At 39.3% G+C, this 13,890-nt stretch overlaps 1 protein-coding gene across 2 annotated transcripts in view; it reads left to right on the forward strand.

Moving 5' to 3' along the window:
- Window positions 1-13,890, forward strand: part of DSCAM (DS cell adhesion molecule) — a 400,878-nt gene that overhangs the window by 305,747 nt on the left and 81,241 nt on the right. For both annotated transcript variants that reach the window (XM_075099606.1, XM_075099598.1), the window contains 4 exons: window positions 44-284; window positions 1,922-2,068; window positions 3,824-3,979; window positions 12,538-12,671. In XM_075099606.1, coding sequence (XP_074955707.1) covers window positions 44-284; window positions 1,922-2,068; window positions 3,824-3,979; window positions 12,538-12,671 — 678 coding nt within the window. The remainder of the gene's footprint in view (window positions 1-43; window positions 285-1,921; window positions 2,069-3,823; window positions 3,980-12,537; window positions 12,672-13,890) is intronic.

Genomic DNA, 13,890 nt, shown 5'->3' on the forward strand with positions numbered 1-13,890 from the left:
TGGAGTCATGCATTTAATGTGTAATCTTTTGTTTTCTGTTTAGGCTCCAAAGAAGCACTTGCAAAACGGAATCATTCGTGGATACCAGATAGGTTATCGGGAGTACAGTGCAGGGGGCAATTTTCAGTTCAACATCATCAGTATTGATACTACTGGGGACAGTGAAGTTTATACACTGAATAACCTGAAAAAATTCACCCAGTATGGCATGGTAGTCCAGGCTTGTAACCGGGCTGGAATAGGACCTTCTTCTCAGGAAATCATCACCACTACTCTTGAGGATGGTAGGTCCCAGGCAAACAGCTATCATGGCACATATTATTATTCTTTATTTCTTTTAACCTTGTTAAATTCCCATCTTGATTAGTGATTATTATATTGGGGATAATAGAAGACCAGTCATTACAGGTGTTAGATGCAGTGGACAGCTGATTGGAAAAAGACTGGCCAATGAGCATGTAAAATTTTCATTGCAAGAGATGCAGAATCGTCCAAGTAAATCAATATAACTCTACTAATGTGATATATCCTGCTGTGAATGATATTGACTAAGACCATAGCTTTCATTAAGAAGCCTGTTGCTCTGGTGTTTACATACTTGCAAATTTTGTGGTCTCATCATAGTTTTGAGATGCTAAGAAGTAAATCACTGAAAGGTGAAGTGATACTGTTAATTTTGTTGGCTTGCTTTTGTTTTCAAATGAATCTGCTGTGAAACCTAGAGCTCTTTTACTGCACAATGCTTTATCTTGTCAGTGTAAAGAGACATGTGTGTTTTTTCAAGGATATCCAAACTAATGAGAGAAAAATCATTGCTACTTTATAGAAAATTCAACCTGTCTAATCCAAGGAACAATTTAGGGTTATTTTTTTTCCAAACTGCGTAAAAATAACTTCTCAAATAATGATAGGGAGTCCTCTAGTGGAAAAAGAGAATGGTTCCATATCCAAAAATAGGCCCAATATTTTAGAGGAGTATAAAAGCAAATAATAATCCTAAAGGATAGTGTAGGTCAGACTTTCAGTTACTGTAAATTGGCATCAGTATACTGAAGTCATTGCCAGCTAGGAATCTGACTTTTCACATGAAATGGAGTAGCACATATCTAAAATTCTTAAGACCAACAGATTTTGAGGCAAAAGTTTCATGGAAGGCTGGTGTTTTTCATTTACTCTAAATGTTTCTAGGCCTAGACAGATCACTGCAAGATCTCAGAGGGCAGTATACTCACATGTTCATATACTTTGTATTATAACAAATAGTATTTCTTTTCTTCAAAATCCAGCGTGCTTACTTTTCCTGGCAAATTTTTTTTTTCTTGTCGTTACTCAATCTTGGGTCCCTCTTCGAATTAAAGATGTTATGAGCTTTAAAAGCAATACCAAGTACTAATAACCCCATATTGCTTTGACTTCAAATAGCCAACAGAAAATGCCTTAGATTTGACTGACTTTTTCCAATTTTTCTAAATGTCAGTGAAAATATTTTATGAACATTTTTTTCAACACCTTTTAAAGAAGTGCCCGATTTCCCCCAGAACCAATTTTAAAGGGACATTACAATTGTCCAGAAAGATGGCAATTTGGCTGCAAATTTAAAAAATATATTTAAACTGTGTACAGAATTTTTTGCATATTTCAGCACTAAGACATATGTCTCTTTCAAAAGAAGAAAAAAGAAGACTATTAAAAGACTAGTGAGCAAGTGGGGAAACAGTACATCAAAAGTCATTTCAGGGAAATCAGCTGACTTGCAGAAACATATGGATTGTAGCAAGGATAACGGTTTTGCATTGTTAACATGTGTAACTGCTAATTTTGTAACGGGTGGTGGGATAGCAACGAAAAATTAAAGGGGTAGCTGGAGTGTAAACATGGAGTTGTATTCATCAGGTTAAAAATGGTGAATATCTTATTCTAGTGCCCAGTTGCCCTCCAGGGAACGTGCAAGCTACTGCCACATCACCAGAAACCATCTCTATTTCTTGGTCAACGTTGGCAAAAGAAACGCTGAATGGGATTCTGCAAGGATTCAGGGTTATCTACTGGGCCAATCTCTTGGATGGAGGTGAGAGAAATCAAAGTATTATCAAGTAACAAGCTATATATGGCCTTTAAAGAATTTACTCTCTGCTGTGAAGGCATTGTACTTCCATTTCTTTTTGGTTTAGAAAAAGCTTCATCTACCTGTGAAGGAAGCCATTTTCTGTAGATCTTTAACACAGTAGCAGGTATTGCAAAACTGCCTGGAGGGGCCCTCAGGGACAGCTCCCACTGTTGATTTGCAACACTCCATAGACCTGCCATAGTACCCAAAATGACCTGAGCAAATTTCATCTCAGTTTCAAAGTTCAGCAGGTTTCTTGTATAAAGAATGATGCTATGAACCTAAAGCACACCTGCCCAGTCCTGTATTTTATTTTAGATTGGTTGGTTATCTTCTTGCTGAGCTATTTGCCTGCTTGAGAGGTTATTGCTTATTTTTTGAGAGGATGCATTTAACCATCTTAGCTGAGGGCAAAAGAAGGAAACATTTTTGGAAAAGGCTTGTTATTTTCATGCCAGCCTCTTCTATTGTGCTTGCGTTTTGTACTCATAGCATAATTCCTAGGGAAATAGACTCCTGAGCAGAGAATGAGTGAAATGATCAAAGAAGTGAGATACATTACTAATCTGCAATTTGTCATATGATGATAATTCTACATATGGTCCTTCCTTGTAAATTAAATATTAGTAGGTTTGAGAGGGGGGCACATGCCTTTATTCCTATTTGCCCTGCTGAATTTTCACAGCTCTAGGGCAATGAGCTGTCTCCCTTCTTTTGCCTTCATCCATCAGGATCATAGTTCATTCTAATATGCAACTGCCTTGCAAATCCTGGTCTCTGTTAGCATGGCAAGGGGAACTCAGGGTGGAAATGTAACCCAGAGACCCATTGTTACTGCTGATAATGTTAGAGTCAAAAAGATTTGGAAATACATGGCCAATTCTTTTGTGCATTTAAAAATAAAGACTAAAAGATATATTAGAAGTATACGTTAAAATCTAGACATGATAGGCATAAAATTAAACGTTTTCAGTGATGCCTGCAGTCTTTGGATCAGATCCTATATGAATATGATCAGTGCATGCCCAAGCTCCTATGTGACGTCCTACAACATGATGGAAAAATATGATGCTCATGAAGTGCTTAAAACTGGATTTTCTTCATTTGTTCAGCTTTATTTTCTGCCCTAGATATGTTTAAACCTTTTTTCCTGTCTGGGTTGTACTTCTTAGCTTGCTGTAAAAAAGATTCATATGAAGTGCATCATCTTTCTGCAAGTAAATCTGATCTTACTGTGTTTAAATCTGTTGTTAGCTGGTATTACTGCCATCAAGTGCTTTGCAGCAGCACTTGCTACATATTTTAAAATAAAGGGGCCTTTTTTTTGTTTTTCCTTATGAGAAACAGTCTTTCTCAAAACCAGAAAATCTTTTAGAAGATAACTGACTTTCTCATTTTTGCTTTAGGGTAAGTTTTGCAATAATCTTTTCTTGTTATCTATTCTTTACGAAAAATCTTATTACTTGTATAAATTTTCAATTCTCTTCCCTGTATTTAAAAAAATTGCAAAGAAAAGTTTGAAAATGAAAACTGGGTCTGCTTTGAATGGTAAGAAGTCAGGACACAAAAGAATTTATTTTAATCCATTGCTATTTTATGATAATGAAGAATTACTTCTCTAGCATACTCCTTAATCCCCAAGATTTTCACAGTAGGTATCAATAGCTGGGAGAAGACTGAACTTGGCAATAACTCAATTTCCTTTTTATCCTATAGAGCTAGGAGAGATAAAGAATGTCACTACTACACAGCCATCACTAGAGCTTGATGGCCTGGAAAAATACACCAACTACAGCATTCAGGTGTTGGCTTTTACAAGAGCTGGAGACGGAGTGAGAAGTGAACAAATTTTCACCCGCACTAAAGAAGATGGTAAGGACTAAAACATTTTCCATTCCCACTTCCACAAAACGTTTCTATGGCTCAGGCTTTCAAAATAGTGTAAATATTATATACAAACAGGCAGAGTGAGATTTCTGTCTGGAGATTTTGAGAACATGGAGAGGACTATACACCCACAGCTTTGAAAACAGTCTGACTGTTTCCAAGACTCCGGCTCAGAGGAGCCAGAAGTTTGTAGATAACACTAATGATCTGAGCAAGTTTGTCGTCTTTTTTATTTTCCTCAAATACTTCAGGATCTTATTTGAGAATTTTGAGAGGGTTGAGTTAATTCTTTCAAAGTGACTGAAAATAGGAAAAGGAGGAGAGACTATTGTGGGATGATCTTGTACAACTTCTAAGCTTCTAAGAAGAACTTTTTCAGCATAATTAAAAAAACAATTCCTCTAAATATCTCTTCCCTCAAAAGCAAAAAGAAGAACAAAAATCTCTTGCCTTTGTTCATAGGCCAAAGCATAGAAAATTTAAGTCCTAATGCTGAAAGTTTAAGAAACTTTTAATCACACACAGGCATATACACACATGAGATTTCATAATCACTTTCTTGTAACTTGAACTACGGAAATCATTTCAGGTTGCCTCAGTAGGACGCCACATACTGATCTGTTTCTGAAGGACTAGAATTTCAAATTTAGGGGGAGTTTTGTCTCTAGCCTGTTTAATGCATGGAAAACCTCATGAGATCTATAAACATATCTTTAGATCCCTAAACACTTTGGAAAATCTGAATCAAGAATTTTTTGGCAGAAATAAAAATGTACATATTCCTAGCAATTTCTTGAATAATGTTTGGCTGGTAAATTCTCCTGTGAGTTATGCAATGTTTCTTCAAGGAAATTAGTCAATGGATTTTTCTTTATTACTTATCCAGTTTACTGGTCATTCATGAATATATAAATGTATTTGTCATTTTTTTATTTGTAATGAGATTTACAAAACTGTCAAAAGAGTAGGTTCAGTAGATTAACGGACTAGATGAATGTTTGGCAGGCTTTTGCCAATAAAAAACAGACTTGATAAATGTTATTAATTTTTTCCAATAAAATATTAAAGGACTCATTCTAAAATTTGCATACATTTTAATGTCACCTGGCCCCAACTGTAGTTGTATTCAGGGTATACGGTATAAATTAAAATTGGACTTCTAAAATTTTCTCTTACATTATCAAATTAATTATTGGTTCATTGTTTTATTTTCATGTGCTTAATACTTTCCATTACTTTGATCAATGTTGAATTAACAGCAAAAAAAATAAGTGAATGTCTTATAGCTGAGAAATGTGAGGAAATCTAGGTGTATAACATGTTAATGTAGGTCTATTTCCTGTACTTGCTAGATGTAGGTATTACTGAGATCCTGCATCATCTTGCAATAATGGCTATGTTTAAAACTGTCTTGGGGTACTGCCCCTAGTCTGAAACTGTCAATTTGCTCAGCTATAGGTTTGTGTGTCTTAAAGACTGAATGGTAGGTCATTCCCATCGCACCCGAAAAGCCCTTCAACAACTACTTTGGAGTCCTGAGTCAGATGCTCTTCAGATACCCAGTGCATGGAGGCAGATGGTTTTATTTCAAAGAAAAATCTAAAAAATAAGAGAGGTGTAAGATCACCTGTTGCATTTTCAAGCTACTTTTTGTCAGGTAGATCCCAGCATGGCATTTCCCTGACTACTCTCTGAACACAAAGGCTCTCACCCCAGAGCCTTTGGACTGGGGCTTAAGCCACCAGCAAACAGGGAGATTGTCCCACACTGCTCCAAGAGGTCAGGGACAGGCTGGTCTCAGGGACATATAGTTCATGTCAGAGCACCCCTGAGGACAGCAAGAACGTGCTTGCTTGTCTATGCCTTTGAGCAACATTGCAGCCTCCTGCCTTATGTGTCAAATTGGCCAGCCAGTCCAATGTCAGGGGACAATAAGGAGCATTCTTCAAGAAATCCCTGAAAATCCACCCTGTAGAGACAACTCCTGGCTCCTGGGTCAGCATTTCATGGCACGTATGCCAGAGAAGTCATAACAGCTGTTTGGGAATGCCATGCACCAGCTTCTGTTGTGTTAAATACTTGAAGAGAGCTGCAAGCTACCAAAACTTGCCTGAGTGCAGACAACATCTTTTCTCTCTGTGAGATTTCTTCAGTTTTTGGAATTGATCAGATGGCAGAAGTGGTGCCAGCAGTACCTCTGTCTCTCACTGCAGACAACAAAAACATGGCATACTGCTCCTGAAAGGTTGCTGACACCTCACCAAGACCATTCCCCTGCTCTAAATATGATCAGATACATCTCAGTCATCGCTGATATTTACTAACCTTTTCTCGAAAATCTGCAGTGATGAGGACTCCGTAGCCTCCCTAACTATCCTGGACCAGTTCAGGATCCGTCATAATGCAATCTCTTTTGCATTATGTTTAGTACTTTCCCCTGCCCTGCTGGCCAGGGAAAGAGATGGATAACTTGCTGCTTTATAACAGTATTTCCTATCTGAAGGGTTACTGTGCCCATTTCTCCCTGCCCCAACACATGCACCGGTCCATCTCCTGTCACCTGTCTCCATTTTGCAACAGTTCTAAAACATCGGAAGCCCCAGTATTTTTTTCCCCCTTAACCACCTTTTCCTAGTTTGCTTGTCCCTAATCCTTGGTGCTCTTCTGCTCTCTCGCTTTCTAATATCAGACAGGCCCTGAGATGTGGGGAGCACATAGACTCTGACCGTGTTTCGTTGCTGTGCAAAGGGTCATCTCTCATCTTTAATCCTCCTGGCAGTTCAGCAATAATTCACCCTGAGGCAGTGTGACTATCCTTTTCAGAGGTTTTCTGATGCCTTGCAGTGGTTCCACTCATTAAATCTTTTGTCCAGAAAACTAAACTAAAAGGTGTTTCCAGAAAATACAAAGATTTCATGTTTTGCCTCAGCTTCACAACTTTTTATTAAAGGCAGTAAAGGTTTAGAGCAGAATACATGAAGGGCTACAGTTAATCATAAGCCAAAACCAAAGTCCCAGGTCTAAACATCCTTAAGGCTGTGGAAGTTAAATGGCAAAAGAGCATTCACATTGCCAAACTATATGTACCTAACAGGTTCCTCATTCCTCAGAAGGAACAGACATTTCTTCCATAATTTTCTAAGGAAAAGAGGCTCCTGTAAAGGGTTATTCAGTAAGACTAATTTCAGTGCACCTAAAAGATCCTGCCCTAAAGTTAGTTTGAACACTCTCTCAGCATGTGAAATACAAATAATTATAATCTTAACAGAGCTTAGATCTGGAAACCTTATATCTCTGCTCCCAGTCCTTCTCTGCCTAAAATGATGATAAAAGATGTTCCACCGCCCTCTAATAAAATCTATATATCTGAGATATTTTTAAGTGCCTGCCAAACCCTCCGCATCACTATTACAATGAGGCCATATCATGCCATTAATTTCTTCTTCTTTTTATTTTTTTAATTTCTTTTACATTAGGAAAAACTTTTCTTTGTAAAATCAGTGGTGTATATTCTAAAGCTGCTTTTGAAGAGCAGGCAGTGGCTTCCTGTGAGTTCTGTGTTGGTGTTCAGCTAGAGACATCAGGCCAAAATTTCTCTAGCAGGCTTAAATCTCCAATGCAGCAAGACGAGAGTAACCCAGGGAGTGAAGCAGTCAACCTGGATGAAATGAGTCGATGCTTCATTTTCTTGTAATGTTTGATACTGATTTTAGACACCAGAGGTCAGACACTGTTGCTGATCAGCTAAGGTAATGGGAACAGCCCTAGCAAACAGTAGGAAATGAGCTTTCCTTTCAATGTGATCATATTTACTGGTTTTGTGTAGCTTTTTTTCATGCATTAGTCTTCAGGAAAAGAAACCGTTCTTTTTGAAGTTCCTCCTGGGAAAAAAGTAAGCCAAGCAGAAATGCCCAATTTTTAAGAAATCATTGTGGTTTTGCCCCCTACCCTTTCCACTTTGCAGTTTCTAATAAGCTGATTGTCTTCTTCACCTAAGGACTGAATTTACTAAATAATTAAAAATTAAAGTAGTTCTTCAAATTCTCTTCCTTGCTGTGTTCAAAGTACAGTTTCGAAAGCTACTTCACTTTGTAGCAACGGGGGGTTGACAAATACCCTCTTTGTTTCTGCATTGAAAATTCAATCTGAGAAAACTGTAGCTGAGACAATGAATTTGCTCCCCATACATGCCCAACACATGACACAGCACCTCAGCCTGCAGCAGCACCTCTGACCTTGGGCAGAACTGGCTAGTGGAGGGCACGGTCCCCAGAGCCCCCTCCCATGGAAAGCTTCCTGCATTTGGCAATTTGGCTTTCCTTTCAATGTGACCATATTTATGGGTTTTGTCTAGCTTTTTTTTGCCTGCATTAGCTTTCAGAAAAAGAAACTGCTCTTCTTGAAGTTCCTCCTCGCAGAAAAATAAGTCAAGAAGCAATGTCCGATCTTTGGGAATTCACTGAGGTTTTGTCCCCTACCCTGCTTTTTACCGAGTGTCTGGCAGAGGTTGCTTCTGGGGTTTCTGTGATGCAGGAGGATGCATGTTTCTCTCTCGTATCATTTTCTTTTGAGAAAATACATTCTTACGCACAGAAAGCTGTTTGTATATCACAGAAGACTTTGCTCAGTGCAGCCATGCTGTCTTTCCAGCTCTCCTCTGCCACTGAGGTTGGTGTTCAGAGCAAGGGAGAAGCTGGGACTAGCTGTAGGGAGGAAGGAAGAGTAACACTAAACCCCTTGCCAGCCTCATTGTAAGACTCTGCCTGAATCCAGAGAGATTTTCCTCCTCTCCTTTTTCTCTCTTCCTGGCGATTGGCATGAGAAAGATGGATGTACAGATACCATCTGATGAAGTTTTATATTTATTCTGAAGTGAAAAAACAGAAATCCGATCAAGTGCACATTCAGTACTCTTTGGAGCAGAGCTCTGCTTGGGCTCGTTCAGCTGGTGACGATGGCTGTGCCGTTTGTCACCTGGGCACTATGACAGAAAATTGCCCTTAATTACCCCTTAATGCACTTTCATTCTATTGTCAAACATCTCCAATTTTATCTTTTTGCTTTTTGACTAACAAAAAAAAGGTACAGAACAGTAAGTGTTCCCCTTGTGAAACTGGCAGGATTTGATAAAAATAGTGTGATTAATATGAGGCCAGTTCAGAGTGAATGAAGGGTGGGCAGCACATGTGAATGTACTTTGGCTAGCATAGGTCTAAATTGTAGGTGGGATATCTACATGAGCAAAGGCACCACCAGAAGCAGTCAGGAATTTATTTTGTTTTGTTTTTTTAATAAATGTAGCAGTCAATATGATAGTCTTGTGTGCTGCAGAATTAAAAAATCTGTTATGGATTGTCCAGTATGGATGGTCAGTTTTGTGATATATTGGTGATATCACTCCTAAATGCATCGTCCTCTGCACATTTGCCTCCCTTCTGTTCAGTACTGTGAAGAAAAATGGTGATAATCTCTCTGCTCATGAAAAGGGGAATGAGGAAGTTCCTGGAGCACCTCCCCATTATCTAGCACATCTAAATGCTGTTTCCTGGACTAGCTGTATCAGTATGATTGCCTCCTCTGCATTAGCATTTCACTTGCACTGTCAAGAATACAAAGTGTTCTCCTCCACATGAAAGCAGCATGTTATTTCAGTGTCTTTCAAAGCCTTGATAGCTGAAGAATGAGGCCATCTTTGATCCTGAATTTGCCAAATGTGCTCCCTGGAAGGTTGCAAAGTTGGCTAGAAGCAGTGTTTGGTGTCTCTGTGCTCACCTCTCGTTGTCCTCTGGCTTCTTACCATTATTTTACCCCTGATGACCATGGAAAAAAGAAACTATGATATTGTGCACATTTAGTTTGTCTTCGCTGGGATCTGTGGGAATCAGTGTGCTAAAAAACAATCCATGAAGAATTCAATAAGACAGTCCAGGTCTCTTGATACTGCTGTCTCATTAATGACTGAAGATAGTAAGGCTGCAGGATGCAATGGCAATGAGTTAGCATAGCAAGACTGCAGTCTCCTCACCAAGATAAGGCAGGCAGCGCATTTCCCCACCACAACTTTTTCAGATACTCAAGGAACCCATGTTTAATAACAAATGTTTCAGTTAATGCTGAGCTAGCTCATAATAATCTTGTTTAGGTCCAGGGGATGAGTTTGAGCAATGGCTTTACCCTCTGGAGAGAGGACAGTGGTGGTCTGTAAGGCATCAAATGACAGTCTGCAGAATTCTTGCTAAGGAAACGTAAACAATTCCCCACACACAGTAATTTCCACATGCACAACCCAGCAAACAAAGACAAAAAGAGGAGTAATAAATGAATGTTCAGAATAATTTTGGCACCACTGCAAAAACTGTTGCCTAATTCCAACGCCTCCACAATGAGGCGGAGGGGTCTTTGCATTAGAAAAGCTTCAGAAATTTGACAATATGACTTCCCGGCTATCTTTCTGGCCGCTTTTTCTGCTGGTCAGGGTACTAGACAGAAATACAGCAGTCCAATGACAAGTAATACTTTCCACAAATGTCCATTCACTGGAAACTGCTAGATGTATTTTGAGTTAATCCCTCAGCAGTTGACAGCCATGACCAATTACCATCAGAACCTGTCCCTATAGATCACACCCTAATTTAACAATAAATTACTTTAACCTCATATATCTATTTGCAGTCATTTCCAGAAAACATTACTAACTGTAAAGGAATTCTCCCCTGGGTTAAGTAATTACCCTGGAGATATAGCTTTCACTCTTCAACAGCAGAAGCAAAAAACATTTCTAATGAGCTGGGTATAGATAAGAAATTGAATGCTGTCAAGCATCAATATTTACTCTGCATTGGATAGAACTGCTAACTGAATTAGCCCCTTTGCAGTGAGGGGCTGAGTCTGCATGCAATTATAATCATGACATTCTCACCTGATGCCCTATTAGCCTTCTCAACACACTATAAATAGAAAATGCACATTCAGAAGTGTGGCGCTGAGTGGTGCCTGTCAGTTTTCTTACATCTTCCAGTAGTACCTGTATGGATATAAAACTGAAGTTCTCATATGCTTTTTACAACCTGAAGTAGCTAGCCACAAAGCTAGGTAAATTTAGACCCCAGGCTGTCTGGCTTCCCCTTATAGGCAAATTTTTCTACCACCATAATGTCCACTTACTTAAATGAGGTAGAACCAAAATGAAGGACCATCTACAAAGATCAGCTTGCTAGACAAGGGCTTTTCCATCTGTATTGCACAATAACTCTTTTTTTGTGAAAGTCAAGAAAGCTGATCAAGCATTAGAATGGTAATTTTACTGGAAATTCTAACATTTTGGTTGTTTTGCTTGAAATTAGACAAAAATATCAGATTCTTCATGAACCAAAAGTTCTGCAGAGAAGACAGTCCATCAAAATGTTTCATTTTGTCTTTAATAACATATGTAGCAATTTCCACTACAACCTATTTTAATAATTTAACATTAATATTATCCACATGCAGTATTAAACAATTATTTATTTTTATGGTTTTAAATACGTTGTAAAATATTTATTTCCTGTTGGCAAAAGAGGTGGCTTTTTTCCAGGAAACTTTAAAACAATTTATTCTAACGTTAATTGTAGCCCTTGATATTTTGTTTAAGCACCAGCTTGTGTGTAATGTGATAGTCTAGCATGCAGAAGTTTTTTCATGGTAGTATAAGAGTGCTTCCAAAGTTGGAGAACATTGTACAGTGTAACATGTGTTTGGAAAATAAAATGTGGTCATGAAATTAAAGTCTTTCTCAAAATGCAAGTGTGTGAAGAGATACAGTTAAGATTATGCAGCAAGATTTTAACATCTCCTGACTGAAGATTTTTCCCTGTGGTTTTAGAGAGGTGGTTTTTTTCTCTCTTTTTCTGTCACAGTTTTCAATGGCTTTTCTAGATAGCTGCTGTAATTAGAGAAATAGATACGTGCTTGTACGCTGCAGTGCCAGGTAGAGGTCTGAGCTGCTGAGGGCAAGGTTGGGGGGAAGGAGACTGTGGCCATATGTCTGCTCACACATCATGCCACTAGCTAGACCTGGGTCACATCAGGCAGTGCTAACTGCATGGGACTACAGCTCATTTGCTCTCCGCTTCATTAAATTCACATCTCCACTGTGTATGTCCGTTAAACTGTTCACACACATATTATTTATACAGCGAATATTCATTTGGTATGAGTTATGTCTTCAAAATTGACAATTTATAATAATATGGGTTTTGGCAATTTTCACTGGCCACAACCAACATATTTTCATGCATGCAGGCTGCGGGTGATGATACTTCACAAAAGTTTTACCGTCAGAGGCAGCTTCTGCCTCAAGGCCCGCTGAGGGATGGGGGCACAGCTCTCCGAACACCCTCCTCTGGCATGGGCAGCATGGAGGCTGCCTCCTAACTCAGGGCGTCTGCCTTGGTCCACAAGGGCAGTTACCAAAGTGGCACTCTGCTTTTCCTTTTTGCTCAGCCATTACACTAGGATGACTGAGTGCCTGCCTCTGGCCATTCTAACACATATTGGTTTTCCAGTTCCAGGTCCTCCCGCTGGCATTAAAGCAGCTGCGGCATCAGCCTCCACCGTCTTCGTGTCCTGGCTCCCTCCCCTCAAGCTGAACGGCATAATTCGGAAATACACTGTTTTCTGCTCACACCCTTACCCCACAGTAAGTCTCACAGGGCGAACACAGAAGGGCAGCACTGACTCGTGACGCTGAAATTGTGTGCCTGCAGGTGCTCAGTGCTTGATGCTTTCCTTGCCGCTTCCTTTCCTGCCATTTGGTCTTTCCCCTAACCAAGGGCGAAGGGGCATTCTGGGGTTATGGGGGGACTGAAAGTCGGTTTTGGTTTTTCCCACCTATAAAACTTTTGCAGTACTTAAATATTATTGCAGAGTGCTGACTTATGAATCATGTCAAAACTCATAATTGAAGTTGAGTATATTTTAAGTCATGGGTTTAGGATTTATTCAGGGACCTTTTACAGGACTGGCTGTAAGCTATGTAGAGCCCTGTTGCAGGTGGAAGTGTGTATTTATATACCAAATTGCTGAATCGTACTTCTGCTTTCATCTAAGTTCATACCTTTTTGTCTTGGGTATTCATGTGTGAAGGAGCATAATGACTTATGAACGACTACATTTGCTTGTGAATAAACTTATTTGTGCCTGGAGTATTTGCTCACTCTAGGTCAACATGCTATTACTTGCTGAGAAAGTGACAAAATAAAATAGAATTGAATATCAGGTATCTTTCTCTCTCTCTGAGTCACAAAGGAATCCAGCTATCTTTAAACACAAGGGGCAACTGCTCTTTGTAAATACCCACGCAAATTTATTTTACTATATATTGGAAAAGTGCTTATTTAGTTTTTATTCAAGATTTTGGTTTAGTTTTTAAACAGGAATTCACATCAAAGGTAGCATTGCAAGTTGTAAAATCTTAGTTTAACAGACAAGGAAAATATTGTTCCATAAGTAGGAGGAGTTTGACATGGAGATTTCCAGAAGTGCCTCAGGCTTGTTTTCGAAGCTGGCTGAGAGAGAGGAAGGCCTGAGGGTGTGTCTGAATGGGACCCTGCGGGCAGAGCCAGCCTGACCCAACCCACTCTTCCAGCAAGTGAATTAATTCTGCAGGTACTCAAGGGGAGATGGGGCAAAACACAGAGGTCCATTGATGGCTATGCTTAAACTGATACATGGTACTATAAGCAGGGTTTATTAGTCACATCCAAAGCTAAGGGTTGGAGATCTTTGCTTCATTTATGTTTTGGGGCTACTGACTCCTAACTCCATGAATTTAATAACTGTAGCCATGCAAACCAGACTATCCTGAGCATACCGTTTAAAAGTAAACTAGCCAGGGATTTTTCCGTGACGGTTTGTAC

Source organism: Phalacrocorax aristotelis, chromosome 1, assembly GCF_949628215.1.
Source record: "Phalacrocorax aristotelis chromosome 1, bGulAri2.1, whole genome shotgun sequence".
Classification (NCBI taxonomy): Eukaryota; Metazoa; Chordata; class Aves; order Suliformes; family Phalacrocoracidae; genus Phalacrocorax; species Phalacrocorax aristotelis.